Genomic DNA, 18,724 nt, shown 5'->3' with positions numbered 1-18,724 from the left:
AATGGCAGGCCAATGGATAACTATCAAATCAGAACAACACTGTCCTGGCTTCATAAAAAGAAAAATTGCATTTGTTTGCAGTGTGTTAGCATGAATGCCCACTTTAATAAGAAAGTTTAACTCTTTTGACTCATGTGAACTCAGCTAAAATTCCAAGGCCAGCTCCTGGATGCCAAACGAAAGACAAATCCAACTGTTCTTATTACATATGCACAATCCATTTCCACCATGTTGGGCACCAAAAGAAGTCTTTCGAGAAACCGGATAACTGTAGTAATGTTTTTGCCTCTGGTTCATATTTGATGTTTCCTTAATTGCGGAAATAATTTGCTAACAGGTTTGGGCAAACTGGGCTCTATACGGTCAACTCCAGTGCTTAATTTGAGGTGGTGGTTGCTGGTGGTGAGCAATGGCACCTATTTTTGGGGACCAGCATTTATTTTTCTGCAACAGAGAGACCGAAAAGCAAACAAAATCGAAATATGGAGGAAGAGAAAGATAAACCGTCATGAAGGGAGAAGGCAAGAGTGAGATGAAGGGTCAGGAGTGTCTGGTAGTGGATTAAAGAGGCCTGAGGTAATTCAAGAATATACAGCCTTGGTATTCAGTGCGCCAACATTTTATTGCACTAGCTGCGGTGAAGATAAAGTTGAAGGGAAGCCAATGGCACCATGGTAGACCTGTATGTAGCTCCTGGAAAGTATTTCTGTCATTGTAATGTAATCTTAATAAGAACAAAGGATTCCAAATTAAAAATAGAAATTAAGGAGATAACAGGAAGCACTTTTTTTAATTTGACACATCATTGTTCTTCTATACAACGTTAGACTGCACAGTTTTACAAGCATTTTATGCGCTCAGTAAAACATATTTCCCTCTGTGTTTGCACTGGTTTTTGCAAATTAAATGGCCTACACTTTTTCAGCACTTTGCACATTCCATAAGGTTCATGCAGCCTCACCCTGTAAACAATAGACCCCCATTTCAGGCACCTCATAAACACATAACATGAACACTCCCCTAAATGCACATGGTGCTTGGACACCAACATCACTTTATGCACTTTTTAGTGTGAAAGATGTTCTATGTGCTGAAGGGAACACAATCACACGAGAAGACGTACACATTCATCAATCAGTACACGCATGCAGAGTTTATCTTTTTTACATGTACAAATGAAGTCTCTTATACCACGAGTAAGATCTTCGAAGAAGTAAGCTAATTGAGCTGTTTGTGTTGATAAACTCTTTTCTCTCCAGACTGCTCCTCGCTGAGCCATAATTATTTGCAATTTGCCTAAGTCGTCCATTTACTGATACGTCAAGCATGAAACAGAGGCAATTTCAGAAAATGGAAATGCTTCTCAAAATCAATCTTTGGGAAATAATGTGGTAGAAGTTACTGTCTGATGGAACACTACCTTATAACTGTCACACGGAGATGAATATTAATTTGTTGGGGTTAAGGTGGCTTTGTGCTTCATTTGTTGACTTTGCTTAGCCATCAGCAAGCGGTGCACAATTACTCTAGCAAAGCTATTTTTTTCCTAACAGGAGTTGTGTGATTTTGATGTACTTACCAGTCAGCACACATAACAATGTCAAAATGTCCTTCCAGATGAGCGACATCTGTCTCATTATCCCATCGTAAAACGCTAGAAAAAAATGAGAAAAAAATAGCTACTTTATTTTCATGCTCGAACTTTAAAGGATTAACACTATTTTATCGATTTAAACGTTATATATAAATGCTGTAAAATGCAGATTAAGTATAAAAATTTTCATGAGCACCCTCCCTTGAAATATGTAAATTTAAGTACGTTGTCCGGATATAAACTATGATACGTTTATCAAATACTGCGGTTTCTCAAACAAAATGCTGCATAGTGAGATGGTCGACAGAGTCTGTACTTATCATGTTGGACATTTTCCGTATAGCGGAATTAGACTGTAGTAGCAGACTAGACCCATGGCGCCATAACTACACTGGGGCTCAAGCATCGTAGCTATGTAGGTGTACTGGTTGCACTTCTACAAGGTTGTATGTGCATTTACTAAGATGCAAAGAACTTGGAGTGAGAACTAGGGGTAGCCAGATATGGAACTGTAAGGTACAGTAAATATTAAAATGCTGCACACAGTGCCTTTTTAATGTTGCAGCTGTGGTCAAACATGCAGATAGCAATATTTTTTTAAAATATATATTCATTACTTTCACACAAATTTCCAAGTAGTCATCAACAACAAGAACCTAAAATAGGTCAAATCGGTGGGAAAGTAGGCTTGGCGATTTTGAGTGAGTAGTAAGTTATAGAATCAAGAGATATGTTCAGAAGTGTGATAAACAAGTTAGTCAGGGTCAGGACACCATGCACGTCGATTCACCAAAAATCCAGGAGTAGCAGAAGTGATACAATAGGCCCTCCCTTTGCCCCAAACCCAGCATACGAAGTGACATAATATGATTGTGGACACTTAGTTGTACCAGGAAGTGATGTCACATGACCTTGATGACATCACACTAATTGACACTGTTGAAGTTAAGAGCCCCAAATGCACACAATTATACGATAACACAGCAGCTACTAACACAGATCAACGTCAATGTTATAAACCATCACAGTCATGACTTATTGTTTCCTCTAGTGTATGCCTCAATAATCAAATATACTAGTAAATAACATGAATACATATATTAAAAAAAGTTGTGGTTTTCTCCACCTGTATTAAATAATGTAGACCATATTCTGAATGTGAGCTATGCTATTTACTTAATCCTTATCACAGTACATTTTAATTAAGATCACTTGCAAGGCATTATCCACCCATGCAAATCACAGAGGTAACTTTTTTGTTGTTATTCAAACACAAAAGTTTACAGGTTTTTACAATAACAAAACTGAGCCACTTGCTTAAATCGTATGTCATGTTTAATATATTTAATAAAGTTTGCATAGCAATGCTAAATGTATTTGTTTAATTGATTTAAAAGTTTAATGTCTCAAGTCACAGTGGGAGATGCGGAAAGTAAACTGTGCTCAGCCCCTATTTACCTTCTGCTTTTGGCATTGCCTTTGCCACCACTAAGGTCAGGGCGCACAAAGGCAGTGCCACGGGTCGCAAAGAGCAAGGCAGCGGTCACATTTGTGACCCTTAAATGACACCCATGCAGCAGACGTAGAGCACAGCTGTGCAACGGCTCATGAGGGGTGCACTTAAGAAAAGTAAGGACCAAATTGAGGTCCCTCTCTGGCTTCACAAAGGGTTTATGAGGAAACATACAGAATAAACCTCTGTGAAAACGAATCACAAGAGGTGATTTAAACAAAGATGGTTGGTCCAGCAAACACAAAAAGACTAAAAGGGCCAACAGATGAGCTTTAACAGTGCCCGCTGCAAGTCCTTGCTGGGCCGAAAGACACATCTTTGGTATTTTTGGTGTAGGACAACATTTTCTTAACTTCAGGACTTAGGAACAAAAACAAAATTGAAACAGCGGTTTCAAGATAGACCCAGTCCCTGATACAAGGGATCTTCTCCTTTAGAGAACGCGTTTTCCTATGTTTTTAGGTAAAATGAAAAAATATGGCTTCTTTGCTTTTTCCATTATGAGGAACTCACTCCCTTCTTTAGAGAGACAGTCTGCTAGAACTATTTCAGTAACCAGGTTGTCACTTTCCGACCTAATACCTTTGGTGGAATCCCTATTAAGGATCCTTTAGTGCTTTCAATTACTGAGGTGGAGACGTTCCTTCCTATACTCATCTTTGTCAAGAAGAACAATGGCATTCGTTTCTATATTTATTTCTTTGTCTTTTTCGGAAGGGGATGCCCCTAAACCCCCTTTTACATTTTCATATTACACTTACACACACATACATATATATATATATATTTATGTGTATATATATAGATATATACACACACACACATATATATATATTAATATATTATAGTTAGCTATAGGAGACGGCAACCTCCACTGTTCACGCCCAAAGTCAGTGCAATGTGGGGTTGTGGGGTGGTTGGCCACTTGTGAAGGGGTTTTGCAGGTTCTTACCGTAGGCTAAGCCCTGTGTCAAACTTTGTCCTATGTAAGTCTGAAGTTCATGTGCAGTAGAGGTTTGATGCTTGTGGGGCGTGGGTGCAGGTCCATTCTAGAGTCTTGGCACTAAGTCAGAGTCCTGATGTGAATTGGATGTTAGGTCTGACTAGAAGCTATGACTAAGATGTAATAGTGATGTGATCAATGATGTAATTCAAGATGCCAAGACTGCATTTCAGTGTATTGTTTAATGTGAGCTTGCGTCTCATTCCTAACTGTAACTACACTTTAACCTTAGTTTTTTCAGTGAAACTATATGTGTATATATATACACACACACACATATATGTATATGTACATATACACACACACACATATGTATATGTGTGTGTGCGTATAAATATTTTTACTGAATAAAACAAAGGTTAAAGGGGCTTTACAGTTAGATGATACTGCCAGTTAAAACATAAAGTTTCAAATGAGCAAAACCACTGAAATTCACCAGTATTAAGTATCTCAAGTAAATGTAATTCAAGCCCAAAAGTAACTATAACCCGCACCCCTGCCATGCACAGTTTTTCATCAATTATGTAATTTCAGATGTTACAGTTGTGTTATCAATTATATCATAGAACATGTCATGAGTGATGTAATATGCAAGGTAATTAGCAGTGCATGGTGAGGGCGATCTACCCTGCCCCCTTATATCTTTTTATAAACTTTTTCTTTTTTTACAGGAAAAAGGACTGAGTCCTGAGTCCTAATATGGCTTCAGCCACATTGTTGTTGATTGTGGTGGCAGCCAATCATATCTCGCCTCGAGATCTATCAGCTTGTTAGGTTCCTCCATGGCATGAGTAACAGTGGAGGGGATGGCTGCGTTTTCCATATCCTATTGACCACACAATGGATATGGAATTCTAACTTGTTGTGAGCATACTAACAGCTACTGATGCTGGTAGAGCCTATTGCACAAAGGAGGAACTGCATTAATGAAAGCGATATCCTGCCGGCTGAGATTTCATCCGTGTGTATGGTAAAACTGAAAGACATTATTTCCCTTATCCCACAGCATGAGTGTTCACTTTAAATTTCTTTAGTGAAGCAGACAAGGATTTTGTATAAAAGGTTCTTGCTTTAATGCTTCAGAAGAGTTGCCTGTGCAAAAACATTGTAAAGGAGCGTGAACTGCTGCAAGGAGCAAGAATTATGTCATAGTGAGCTGCACTTGTATGGGACGGTTGGTGTAGGTGCCGTACTGTTATTGGTTGGTACGTCATCGGGTGTTGCGCTGTGATAGGTCAAGACAGGAGATGCAGTACCGAGATTGGGTACTCATGCCGGAAATGTAATCAGTTGTGATTTGACAAGAATCATTGATTGTTTAAATTAAAGATTTTGTGCCCTGATTGTCAAGATTATCAAAAAAATTAAATGTTTCAGGCTATTAGAGATATGATGAGAGGCGACATGAGAGTTCCCGACAGAGGGGGCAAGAAAGCATGCCAGGTCATTACATGGTCATAAATGTGGGGCTTCACATGTGTTATTGGCTTAGCCAGTGGCGTAAGATCACAGAGAAAGAAAGGCCATTACAATTCCCTCGATATAGGGCATTTAACATAATAATAATTCAACATTTGAGGTGTGTATTGCATGACAAGAAGCCTCCGCCTAGCCCTGCCCAATATGAGACCTTGAATGCTTTGGAGCATACTGCTCATGCCAAAGACAAAGAGAAATATCAAAATAGAACTTTGAAAAGTGTTTGCAGTTATATGGATGCTAAATGTGATGTAGAACAGCAAAGGTGGAGAAGGGAATAACTGAAGGAGATAGGATGTACCCTGCAATGATGAATGAAAAATCTAGGAAACAGAAAGCTGAATGAGAGAAAGATATCTAGAAGCCAGATAAATCTGGGATAGGTAGTGACTCTAGTGATGACTTTTTAGACAACCCAATGTCATATTGCCCCCTGCCTTACAATGCTGCCCCACCTTCAAGTGATGGTGGCGCCACTAGGAGCACTACTGTTGATACACCCCCTGTTGACCCTAACATGACACAGATTGGAGGACCCTCTCAAACCCTTTGACGCTCCTGATCACTACAACAGCAGACAGGCATAGATCCTCAGACCTTGGGACTATTCTGTATCTTCAGGAAGATGTCCCTGATTACCTGATTGGTTCTGTACACTGGAATATAGATGCTACCATTTTGATTATCCTTGTCCTGATGATGACCCCACCTTGACTCACCTTATTACGGGGTCGAAACGTCGACACATCTCCAAAGAGTGGATGAGACAAATACAAAGAAATTTAGTGAATCTTCAGGGCTTCCTGGATTGAAGGAGCCACTTGAAGTTCATATATTTTTCTTATAAGCACATTCTGCACTGATTGTATATATCACCTTCACTTATCTGCACTTCAGCACTTTCACTGTTTTTCTAGGAGCACCTACCATGACAAATGTAAAATACAATATTCTTTCATGAACAGAACTACATGTTCAATCGAGATTTACATGAAAAACGTCTGGATTAATATGGTCTAAGTTATATATGAAGTAATACATTTCTTTTGTATTACATTTATGGTACACAGAAAATTCTCTAAGTCTGTTATATTCCATGGAAGTCTAGGTTACTTCCCCCTTTCTCTAGCTATTAGTCACACATCAGTTCGGTAGCCTAAAGACCTGTTTAGGTTGTTCATTAATGAATTACATTGTTTAATGTTTTCTTACATTTTCACTCGTTATAATCATCACATTGATAAATTTCCTTTTTTTTTCTTTACTAGACCAGCAGTATTTGTTTGAAGATTTTTCCCAATACGCAGTCCGGGCCTCGTTATACATCATATTTCGTTAGGTCGGTGCTCTCTCTGACCCTCAAGATTGAAACAACTTCTTTCTTCTTTATTTTACGCTGCTGTATAATGCTGGGTTTACCTATTCACTTATACTTTTTTTTTTATTATTACGGTGCACATGGGTTCTTTGTGTGGGCCACACTACCCCTTTCTTCATTGCTTATTTGAGTGTGATTTGTTTTGTAACTCACATAGCCACTTGTATTTCTCTGTTTTATTTCTTGGTATTGGTTTATGGTAATATTATTTACATTATACCTTATATGTGAATATGCTACCCTGGTTCCTTTTTGTGATTGTGGTTTTGTGTACTTACAGCCTTGAAAAAGTAAATCTTCATAACAAAACACATCGGCTGTTGGTGTGATGACACACACTGGAGACCACATAGTTTTCCAAGATCTAATAAAATCACTATAGTGGACTTACTGCCTATTGACTCTATGTGTTGGACTTTTCACTTCTTGGATTTCTACATTGAGTGCTATGGTATCTTTACGCAAAATTTGATATTTACAGTGGACCTTTTTGCCCTGCTGTTGCGTGTACCCCTGGTAGTAGGGTGCACGATACCACATAAGCACCAATCCTTGTATTGTTAATTCGACTTATCCACAACTGTATGTATTGATAGGAGGTGCAACACTAAAACCACTACTTCTCAGTTTTCTCATATTTTGAATGAGCCTGAAATTGGGCCAGTACCTGCTATTTAGCAGTAGTGTTTCAAAAGCTCTATCATATAGAAAAGTCTGATGAACACAAAGTGGGGTTCTCTGCTAGGCCAAAACATAGTAGTAGTACTTCAGAAACAGTAGGAGATATTTTTGCCACAATTATGTCTTCTCTAGGGGTTGTTTTGAATGACCTTAAGATTAGGAAGCTTTCTACCATAGTTGATAAATTAGCCACTACTACTGCTGGATCATTGCTAGCTAGTAATACTGAGATAATAGCTATAAGTCTATGGTTTTGCAAAACTGTCTTGCATTAGATATTTTGATGGCAAAGGAAGGCGGAGTATGTAAGATGTTGAAAATTCAATAATATTGCACATATATACCGGATACGAGTGAAGAGAGGAGAGGTTATGAAGGAATTGGAAGCTACAGGTGTTTGGGAAGTGACAGGGAAGGGATATGCTGCCGTAGGTTGATTCAGTAACATAGGAAGTGGGCTTTTAGGTGCTAATTTGAGGCCTACTATAATCATCACAGTTTGCTTAATTTGCTTGTTTGCTATATTCAAAGGATTCAAGTACATGAGGTCAAAGGAAGCAGTGGTTAAGGGAAAGGGAGTTGAAACAAAAAGAAGTGATATAGAACTAGAGGAGAGTCTGTGCACATTTTACAACAAAATGAAGGAATTCGAAAAACCAGGCACAAGATACTGAAGACAAAATAATTCTATGATGGTCTCAAGAAAAAATGATTTGATTTTGTGATGGCTAGCCATCAGAGGGTGGATTGGAGCAGCAGTGTGTGCCTTAATTCATTAAAATGTTATTTTTTTTTTATAAACACATTTTTATTGCTTTTCATGAAAGACATACAAAACACGAAAAGAACACACTCATTACCGCCTGCACAAGTGCAGATGGGGTTACCAAATCTGTTCTGTCTTTTCTTGACATTGAACACACAGGAATCTGTTGAGGCTACATATCGAAATAACTTGGAAAAAGGAAAAATACAGATACACACAACTAGAGGTTCAGCTTTAGCCAAGTAAGCCCGTCCACTTCCCCCAGATACTTCCATGCTTACGGGGGCACCCCCTTGATTCGTACACCACTTTTTCTTGGGCTGCACACCAGTCCACTCCCAGCCTCCATTTCTGGAGGGAGGGACCCCTGGCGGTATTCCATGCGGCTGCAATGTCCCTCTTTGCCACCAGCAAGGCCGTTTCAATAAACACCCGGTCCGCTCTAGAACCCTCCAGCTCCTCTAATGTACCCAATCGGACCACGTTTGGGGACAGCAGTTGTGTCTTCCCCATTACTTTGTTCAACTCTTGGATTATCTTCCCCCAATGCACTTGGATCACGGGATAGGACCATACCATGTGGAAGAAATCGGCTGGACCCCTATCACACCGTGGGCAATGGGCAGAGTTCCAGATGCCCATCTTTTGCAATCTGTCAGGGGATAAGTATGCTTTATGTAGAAAATAGAATTGTATCGCCCTCAGCCTTGCCGACACCGCCAACGATCTGGGAGCCATCAAAGCCTCCACCCATTCAGTGTTGTCAAGCGGCCCCACCCACCTCTCCCACCCACTCTTAAGGTGGTTCAGGTCCCCGGGTGCCTTGTTTACTAACATTTTGTAGAGTTGGGAAGCACCTCTCTTCCCCAAACTACCCATGAGCAGCTTAGCCTCAAGTGGGTTAAATTCCGGTATTGGGTCCGCGACAGTCAGGTGCATATTTATGGCATGTCAGAGTTGAAGATATCTAAAGAATTGGTTTAGGGACAGTTGAAACTCACACTGTAACTCCTGGAAGGACTTCATTGTGTTCCCTTTCCATACGTCTCCCACCAGGGAAATGCCCAGTGTGTCCCACTTTATGAAGCCCCTCAGTGTGGCTGTTTGTTTCAGCCATTTGCCATGCCACAGTGGCGTTTGCAGGGTGATGACGTTGTTCCATCCAGTGTACCGTAGAGACGCACGCCATGCAAGAAAGACCGCCTTAGTGATTGGCTCTAGTTCTCTGGGGATCGGAGTACCATAGAATACAAGAAAACCCAATTCTACCTGATAGGTTGGGTCCGTCCAATCCCTGTTAAACCAGTCATGAGCGACCAGGAGTTGTGTCACCAGACAGTACGGGTATGGATCGGCTATGCCTAGTCCTCCATCGTACACCCCTCTACGTCAGCTTTTGCAATGCTACCTGGTGCCACACACCACCCCACAGAAAGGAGGCAGTGATTCCCTCTAACTTTCTGAACCACGAGCGGGGAACCGTAAATGGCAAATTTTGAAGCACATAAAGGAGACGCGACAAGACCATCATCTTATATGGGGCTACACGACCCAAGACGTTTAAAGGCAATGTTTGTCACCGCTGAAGATCCTCCCGTGTGCGAGATATAAGCTGTGTCAGGTTCAGAGCGCAGGATAGCTCCGGAAGCAGTGCGACCCATATTCCGAGGTATTTAAAACTCAGCCTGTGCAGGGGCACTACTTCTTGCCAGTCAGAGCATTCCCGTGATCTTGCTAAGGGGACCAACATCGATTTGGCGGGGTTCATTTTAAGGCCAGAGGCCTCTTCAAAACACAGAAGGAGATGAAAACTGCAGGGTCCCGTCACTCCAGGATTCTCCATGTATAGCAGGACATCATCCGCGTACAGGGCCACTCGGTCTTCACGCGAGGAGCCCCACTTCCACACTCAATATATTGGGTCTTCCCTTATCAGTCGTGCTAAGGGCTCAATGGCCAGAGCAAAGAGGAGAGGGGAGAGGGAGCAACCCTGTCGCATTCCCCGGTGGATAGGGAAGGCTGAAGACAAGGTTCCATTCACTTGAACACGCGCCATAGGGCTTGCATACAAGGCCCGGACCATGCGGCGAAACCTTGGTCCGAAGCCAGCCCGCTGGAGCACCAAGAAAAGGAACCCCCAGTCAACGGAGTCAAAGGCCTTCTCGAAGTCTATAAAGAGAAGGGCCAGATTTTGGGGCAATCGGTGACGTCTCGCCAGGGCCACCTGGAGCCGTCGTATACAATGGCGTGTACTGCGACCGGCCATGAAGCCACATTGATCGGGGTGTATCAGCAGGGGCATCACCCTCTTAAGGCGGGAGGCGAGAATTGCGGCATAGATTTTTACTTCACTGTTAATCAGGGATATAGGTCTGTAGTCCGCACAATGAAGGGACAGAGGTTGAGTCTTGGGCAAAACGACAACGGTGGCTACATCCATCCCATCTGGGAAGGAGCCCAACTGGTCCACCTCTGCGTATAGATTCGCAAGATGCGGCACCAGGTCATCCCTAAACACTTTATAATATTCTGGTGGAAACCCATCTGGCCCGGGAGTCTTTCCCACCCCCATCGCCGCGATGGCCTCATTAAGTTCTGTTTCAGTGAACGGCTCCTCCAGCGCCCGGACCTCCACCTCAGGCAGCGCCGGGAGCGAGATGTCCGCCAAGAACTGATCAGAGATGTCCAGCCTCTGTGTATCGGCCTCCCAGTACAGGACCCTGTAATATGCAGCGAACACCTCAGCCACTTCTTGGAGCCTGAATACATGTTCCCCGTGCTTGTTACAAATTTCGGCGACGATTCGAGAGGTCTGCTGTTGGGACACCAGCCAGTACATCAATTTCCCAGTCTTACTTCTCTATCCATAGACCTGGGCCGTAGAGGCGCGCCACATGGATTTAGCCGCCTCTAGAGACTGGTTCCGGATCTCTTCTTGTATTAACCAGAGTTGTCGGGATATCCTTTCGTTGGGATGCGCCTCCTGTTCTGCCTCCAGATGGATGGCACGAGCCTCCAGCTGGGCAACGCGGGAGGCCAGGGAATGCTCCCGCGCACGGACATGGCTTCTGGCCGCCCCCCTCAGCACCACCTTACTTGCCACCCACAGGGTCCCGGCCGATGCTACGGAGCCTTCATTAATACTGAAGTACTCGCGCATTGACTCCTTTAGGCGATTGACATAGTCCTCATCCTGCAAATACCATGCATTCAGCCGCCACATGGGGCGAACCCTCAGTCCGTACGGCCCACACTAAACCAGACTTGTGCATGGTCAGAGATCCCCGTGGTAGAATCTAAATGTGTGAAAGGTGACAGCAATCGGTGGCCGGCATGAGCACAAGGTCGATTCTGGATTGCGTACTGTGGGCCGCAGAGATGTGTGTAAATTGTCTGCGTCGCGGATGCCATGTTCTCCAAGCATCGCAGAGCCCCGTTGTCGACATCCACCCAGATAGACTAGTGGCCATTGCCTGCCTATGGGCCGATGACCCCCCGCTCGTATCCAGCCCAGGGTTTGGGACTGCATTAAAATCACCCCCCACTACCGTGACCCCGTGGGGTAGTTCCAGCAGCAGTCTAGTCAGGTCTCCTAGGGTCCCGCGCACCATGGTCGGAGGTGCAAATACGCTAACAACGTTCAGTGGTCAACCCTCTATTGTCCCTGAGATCGCCACATACCGCCCCTGTGGATCTCTCCATATCTGTACTACCACCATGGGCAGCAAGCGGTGAAGCAGTATCGCCACACCCCGTGAGCCTCTTACAAACCCCACGTGAAATACCCTGTTGTATCCTTTACGGGCTAAAAAGGGACATTGGTTTCCTATGAGGTGCGTCTCCTGCATCAGGAGCACACTGGGTTTGTGTCTGTGGACATGTGTGAGCACTGCTGACCGTTTAATCTTACCTAGGAGGCCGTTAACATTCCAAGATATGATTTGAGTCGACTCCATTCACCTTGCTTGTTTGTAGACATTTGTCATGCCCCTCTCCCTCGGTTCCCCAAGTGTATCCCGGGACTTGTATCTGTTCTCCTGTGTTGTGTGTGTTCCCTGCCATGGCTTTGTTCTATTGCCCTCTGTCGGTACGTGAGACAACAAATCAATATTAACTTCAAATAACATTAACAACAGCCCTGCGGCTGAGCGAAAACTCCCATACCCCCCAACTCGCACCCCTCCCCATACTTCCCCCACAAAGCATTTGTCGCCCTTTTTAAACAGCTCACTCCCGAACATAGTGAGCTGAAAACACCAATTGTCTGAGCTGTGGTGGACCCCTCCATTTCTGCGGATTAAGGAGTGTTAAGTTATAAACAGACATTCCGCGACCACATCGCGTTTGTGAGCCATACTGGCCTCGTCCTCTCCCCCCGGGGGGGAATCACAGCACCGGACTCTGGGACAGATCGGTATCTTCCATCATTGCAGGGCAGAGCTCCCCTAAATCCTCCGCCTAGAGCGCGTTCTTCGGCGGGGCCCCCGCTGCCGCTGCATTTGATTGTCCGTTTGTTGCCTAGCATGGGCTTGCCGCTGCTCTCCTCCAGCAGAACCCAGCAGGACCTCTTCTGTTAACCATGTCCAGGCCGCACCAGGGGTCTCAAAGAAATATGTCTTGTTGTTATGGACCACCCTTAACTTAGCAGGAAAGAGAAGGCGGTAGGGCATACCCATCGCTCTCAATTTTTGTTTTACCTCTATAAAAGAGCGGCGCTGTACCTGTACGTCTCTTGTATAGTCTGGGAACACCATGATCTTTGTTCCTTCACAGTATAAGTCTCCTTTTGAGCACGCCATCTGCAGTACTGCGTCCCTATCTTTGAAATTTAAAAGGCGGAGGATCACTGGTCTTGGCGGAGAGCCTGGTGGAGGGTCAGCCTGCAGGGCCCTGTGGGCTCGTTCAATCGCAAACCACGGTGTGAGGCGATCCCGGGGCATCCAGGATCAGAACCACTCCTCTAGGAATACGGCCAAGGAGGAGGCTGTGACTTTCTCCGGAAGTCCCACGATCAGAAGGTTATTGCGTCGGGACCTGTTTTCGGCGTCTTCAGCCCTACGGTACAGTTCTGCTGTGCGGGCTGTTAGCGTTGACACCTGTGTTTTGAGGGCAGTCAGATCGTCTTCCACTGTGGAGATCCTGGACTTCGCTTCGGTGATCCTGGTTGTTGCATTGCGGAGGTCCTGGCGTACTAGGGCCACGTCTACCCTTACTTCTCCAATCTTAGCCTCCACCGCTGCCTGGGACACCTGAATAGCCTGGAGGATGGCCGCCAGATCGCCGGTCCCGGCCTGCTTCCCATCACCTCCCTCCGTCACCTGATCCTCTTTCCGTGCTCCACTTGGACCTGTGGCAAATTGGTCTATGCGTGTCTGGGCGGCAGCCGGGCGGGTTTGTCTGTCTTTTCCTATTACCTCTGAGGCAACCGGGCTTGGCTGCAAGCCTGCTCCAGTATCTCGCTTCACGTGCCACCCTTAGTTAGACTCTAGGGCCCGATCCTCGTCAAACCACCGCCGGTGGCCACCACAAGTCCATATGCACTTTTGCAAATGATTCCTCACCGCTGTAAGTGTGCGCTGCGGGGTTAACCGGTTGTATCCCGCTGTCACGACCTCCTCTCTCGCAGCACAGATCTCCAACTGCGGTCTGTGGAGCCTCCGATTCTAAGTCTGAGGTCCAGCTCCTCTTCTTGGCCCCAAGGGGTTTCCCGCCGGTTCCCAATCCACCACAGGCACCCCGGTCTCCTGTCTCAGAGCACACGGTGCTATCATCCCGCCTCCAGGTCACTCATTTCGGGGGCCTCTCAGCGTTAAGCGGATCAAAGGTCGGTGGGAGGGAGGTGGCTCACTCCCCTCCAGCGCTCTCTCCCCCGTGAAGCAATTCTTTATATCAGTTCTGCTTTCCTCCCGTCTTTCAGTAAGTTCCCTCCTGCACGGAACCGGAGCGCGAGGGGGACGGGGTAAAAAGCGCCGACCAAAGCACCGCACCTCCACCAGCGCCCCCTCGACCCAGGTGGGGGCCAGATCTCACCAGTGCCTCCGCGATGTGTTTCCGCCCGACAGGGCACGCTGTGCTTCTGCCTCGCCACTTGCGCGGCGTCACTGTCCCGGCCTGGCGATTTGCGCTCCTCTCCTCCGTGGGAGCGCTTCTGTCCGCGGGTTCCACCGGGTCAACACCTCGCCGCCATTCCTCTGGTCAGCGAGGGGGGGCCGGGTGGGCCCACATCACATTAGTCCTTAGCTGAGCATTGCACACTTAAAGTTTGCCAGTATGCTGTTTTCTTTCCTCTACAGGTGCGTTATGGAGTTCCTCATCAGCAATAAAAATGGTTTATTGATATGTACTAGACTGGTATTGAGGCCTGAGAAGAGAAAGTAGGCAGCTGACATGGCGGGATGATGGTGAAAGGAGTCTCCTGTACAGGGAGTATTAGGAAGATGAAACTCTCAAGGATAAGCAGATGTGTACTTATTTGTGTAAGGATGGGAATTTAGGGGATTCACTTACTCCCAAGTGAATGCCTCCCTGGAGTGGCTGCAGTCTGTGGGAGCGAGATATGGATGTTCTGCAACCTGCAATTGTACTTTTCAATGGTGTTTCCTAGTTAGTTAGACCAGATTTTAACCCGACTCTGACGAGAGCAAAACTCTCTGCTGGGCTAACCCGAGTGTAAGGCTTCAAGCTAGACACTCTTTCATTTTCTCTGAACATCTGCTGAGGTTTGCATTCTGCTGATACCTTTTCTTACCCTTTAGAAATCTCCAGCTCTCTTTCATTACTTAATTTAGACAGTGGGTTTCTTTATGGAACACCTAATTTGGATATTTTGCATTTTTTCCATATTGGTTGTTACCATTCTATGTTTCATAATACTGAAATTTAGAATACTTAATCATTTTAATATTTTTGCTGTATTGATATATCATTTCTTAAACTTTGCCAATTTCGCTAATTTATGATTTGACTAATACTTGGAAAATAAACCTTTATGTTTGAATAACATCCTCTCTGTCGTTATTATGGAGCCACATTGGTTTCATGGTATTTGAAATGTATTTCCGATGTTAGCTCCAGCTCAACCCTTCAAGTCGACAATCAAAGGTCCATACCACCAGTGGGAGATATTGTTTGATGATTTTACAAAGAGATTGTGATTTAAATATCCCTGCTCCATCATATGTCATTTGTCATAACTGAAAAAAGAAGGATCATTTAGCACATGCATCTCTTCTTTGGTGCTCTTGTGAAGTTAGGCTGTTTGTGCTATGACAGAGCGTGTTGCCACGTGTCTTTTTTAGGACATTCAAGAACACAAAGTACTGCTGACTGGTCCATCATTTGCAAATGTCTGTATTTAAAAGCATGGCAATGGGTGTACCAGGTCTTGTAACCACCGGATAGGTCAAGAAGATCACCATGGTTGGTGAATGCATTCTTAATGTTAGGCTTGTCTGCTAGAAAAAGGAACCTCTACAACACTAATGCACTGTCTGCTCCCAAACAAGGAACTTTGACAGAAAAGAAGTTTGATCTGCCTACATGAGAATGAGAAATGTCACACATTTGTATTCAAATTGGGCTTCTGAGTTAGAAAACTCTTAGAGAAAAATATTCATGCCAACTTCCTAGTACATCTAAAGTTTTTTGAAGACAACAACTTCTACACCTACTATTCCGCCCCAAAAAAAACCAAGACCAATGAGACGTGCACAGCTCAAGAGTGGTTGTAGATGACTGTCTACTCAGATTCTGGTTGTTTGAGATCCAGATAAAGTATCTGCTTGAAGTAATAAAAAACCTGGACAGGAAATTAGACATGTTATGCCCTAAATTGTATAAAGCAGTGTAGTAAGACAGATGTTGCAGCATCTCACCAGAAGGTTGGCAAGATAGACACAAAATTCTTACAAAAATAAAGTATCAGAAATGTGTTTAACGTCCGTGGGTGTGGGTATGTGCTTTGCATATTTCAAGATCTGCACAATGTTGATTGGGATATGTGGTGGCAGTACTTCACCTACACGCAATGTCAAATGTTATACAATTAAGTTGTGGTTTACTACTCTAGGTTTGATTTGGAAAATATTTTTTACTAAAGAATTTAATAAATAAACAGAGTATGAAAGAAGAGAGAGAAACACATCCTCAGTACACTAGCATAAAGTACTAAATCTACAGACTCACCAACAAGGAGAAACAACAGCATGCCGAAAATGTAGTAGGGACTGGGGTCAGCTGGGGGGTGGGTCAGGTGGAGACAGGTTAGGGAATAAAAGGCAAGGACTACAACTGAGTAGAGTGCAAGAGGTAAAGCAGCAAACAGGTTGAACATTATATAAAATGATTGGAATGATGTTCGACAACAGCAAAAAAAGGTGTTCCACACACACGACCAATGGTGTTCCAGGAGAGGGACATTTCAATTGGAGAGAAGCAGAATCCAAATGCAACTGAATATATGATGCCACACTCATCAAAAATCTTTGGGAGGAAGAAGAGGTGAAAGGGTCTGAGGATTTCCAACTCCTTTATATGCAGACATTTGTTACTCTCAGAAACATAGCCTTCAACCTTTACCAATGGCTTGCCATATTGTTGATATCATGGAGATAAAACAGTGAGGCATATGCTTTACAGACACTCCTATTACTATAATGTACCAGCTTATGGCAGGACCTTAGCACATGAATCACGTCACAGTTTGATCGCCCTCATCACAAGCATAGTAAGTCAGGACAAAGCTGTGCCAAATGTAGGTTGGAGAGAATCCAATGTCAGTCTTGTAGTACTTTACAGCGATAAATATCATCCTCACCACTTGGAATTCCAACTGATCTTTCTCCTTATAGACATTCGAGAGCTGCAGGTTACACATGATGTCTGGCAGGGTCAGGTCATGGTGGTGCCCTAACAAACTGAACTGTGATCTGCATGGCCAGTCATCTTCCATGTGCCCAGGACATGCCCCACCTCAGGTCATATTACTGACATGCACTGTACGTTGTGTTAAATGTTTTGCTTGCATTTGTTGAACTCTACATTAAAAAAACCAACATAAAATTAAAATCATACTTTTTCACATGCAAAAACACACAAGTATGGCCATAGACACCTAGGCATGTAGTACAACATTTGGCATCCCTTATAAATCCTCCCTGCATCAGCCAGGTATATATCAATTCCAGCGGCGGATGCTGCAAATCTCAAGGGGAGGGGTGGGCAGGGGGAAATAAAATAATAATTTAAAAAACGTACCTGTGCTACTCCTGCGGACTGCCTCACTCCTCTTCTCTCCTAATGGTGTTCCAGCAGTCCCTGGGACACCAGCACAGGCTCCCCAGGCAGTCCTGGTGCTGCTGTCATGCTATACCTAGCATGAGAGCAGCGCCAGGATTGGTCTGAGTGGCTTGATCTGCCGCTCAGACAGTGCATTAGAGTCTGTGCTGTCTCCAACCCAGCGGTGCAACACAGCCAGGTTGGAGAAACCTAAGTGCGCATGTCAGTTTGCCTGGCCTAAGACAATCAGCCAAACTGACACGTGCACTTAGCGCACTCCATTCCACTCCTACTCCCTTCTCCCACGGCCCAGCCCTGCCCTTCCCTGCACATGCTGGAGCCACCAGCTGAAAAATAAAACAATAGTAAAATATTGTTTTATTTTTCAGATGCTAGCTCTTAGCCAGTGAGGCAATGCTGGTTCGCCATTGCGGAGGAGCCACCCCTGATAATCAATTCCTATGAAGAACTTTGTTCAAATTCACCACTCTTGTGAGACTAGGAGCAACATTTTTCCATTTCCGTTTTGTGAACAAGTGCACTAATAGAGGACATGCAGGACCGAACCCGCTTATCAGTCAGGCTTCTGAAGTTATAAAAGCTCCATAGCAATCTGCTTTAGAAATGATCATGTGCTTCACAGAGATTCTAGTAACTGGATCTGACTGTGAACAGCACAAGTTGCATCAAACTAGTTCTCCAGCTTCTAGGAGTGGTGAGAACAACAAAAATTGTGGTGAGAGTGGAATTCTCATGCAGAGACAACATCACAAACAATTACGTTGATAACAGAACAGAATTTAGTCACACTCCAAATAAACTACAGTGACCTAAAAATGTATCCCACATTAAAGAGAGCCTATGAACACAGGTTTTATTTGGAGCCTGAGAAATCAAACGCAAAGCATTCTCAAAGATCCAAACTCTGTAACTTTTCATAGGTCCAAAGTGAAGAAACCCTCTGGATTTTCCAAAGCTAGCAATTCTGTGCTGAGAAATCAGTTGACGGGTGGTCATGGATAAGCATAGAACCA

General features: G+C 44.3%; 1 protein-coding gene across 2 annotated transcripts in view; it reads right to left on the bottom strand.

The window, feature by feature from the left end:
- Nucleotides 1-18,724, bottom strand: part of CAMKMT (calmodulin-lysine N-methyltransferase) — a 1,452,342-nt gene that overhangs the window by 129,027 nt on the left and 1,304,591 nt on the right. For both annotated transcript variants that reach the window (XM_069234007.1, XM_069234006.1), the window contains exon 8: nucleotides 1,580-1,654. In XM_069234007.1, the coding sequence (XP_069090108.1) occupies nucleotides 1,580-1,654 (75 nt within the window). The remainder of the gene's footprint in view (nucleotides 1-1,579; nucleotides 1,655-18,724) is intronic.

This window comes from Pleurodeles waltl, chromosome 5, assembly GCF_031143425.1.
Source record: "Pleurodeles waltl isolate 20211129_DDA chromosome 5, aPleWal1.hap1.20221129, whole genome shotgun sequence".
NCBI classification, from domain to species: Eukaryota; Metazoa; Chordata; class Amphibia; order Caudata; family Salamandridae; genus Pleurodeles; species Pleurodeles waltl.
Note: the sequence above shows the minus strand (reverse complement) of the source record. Positions and strands in the feature narration are given on the sequence as shown.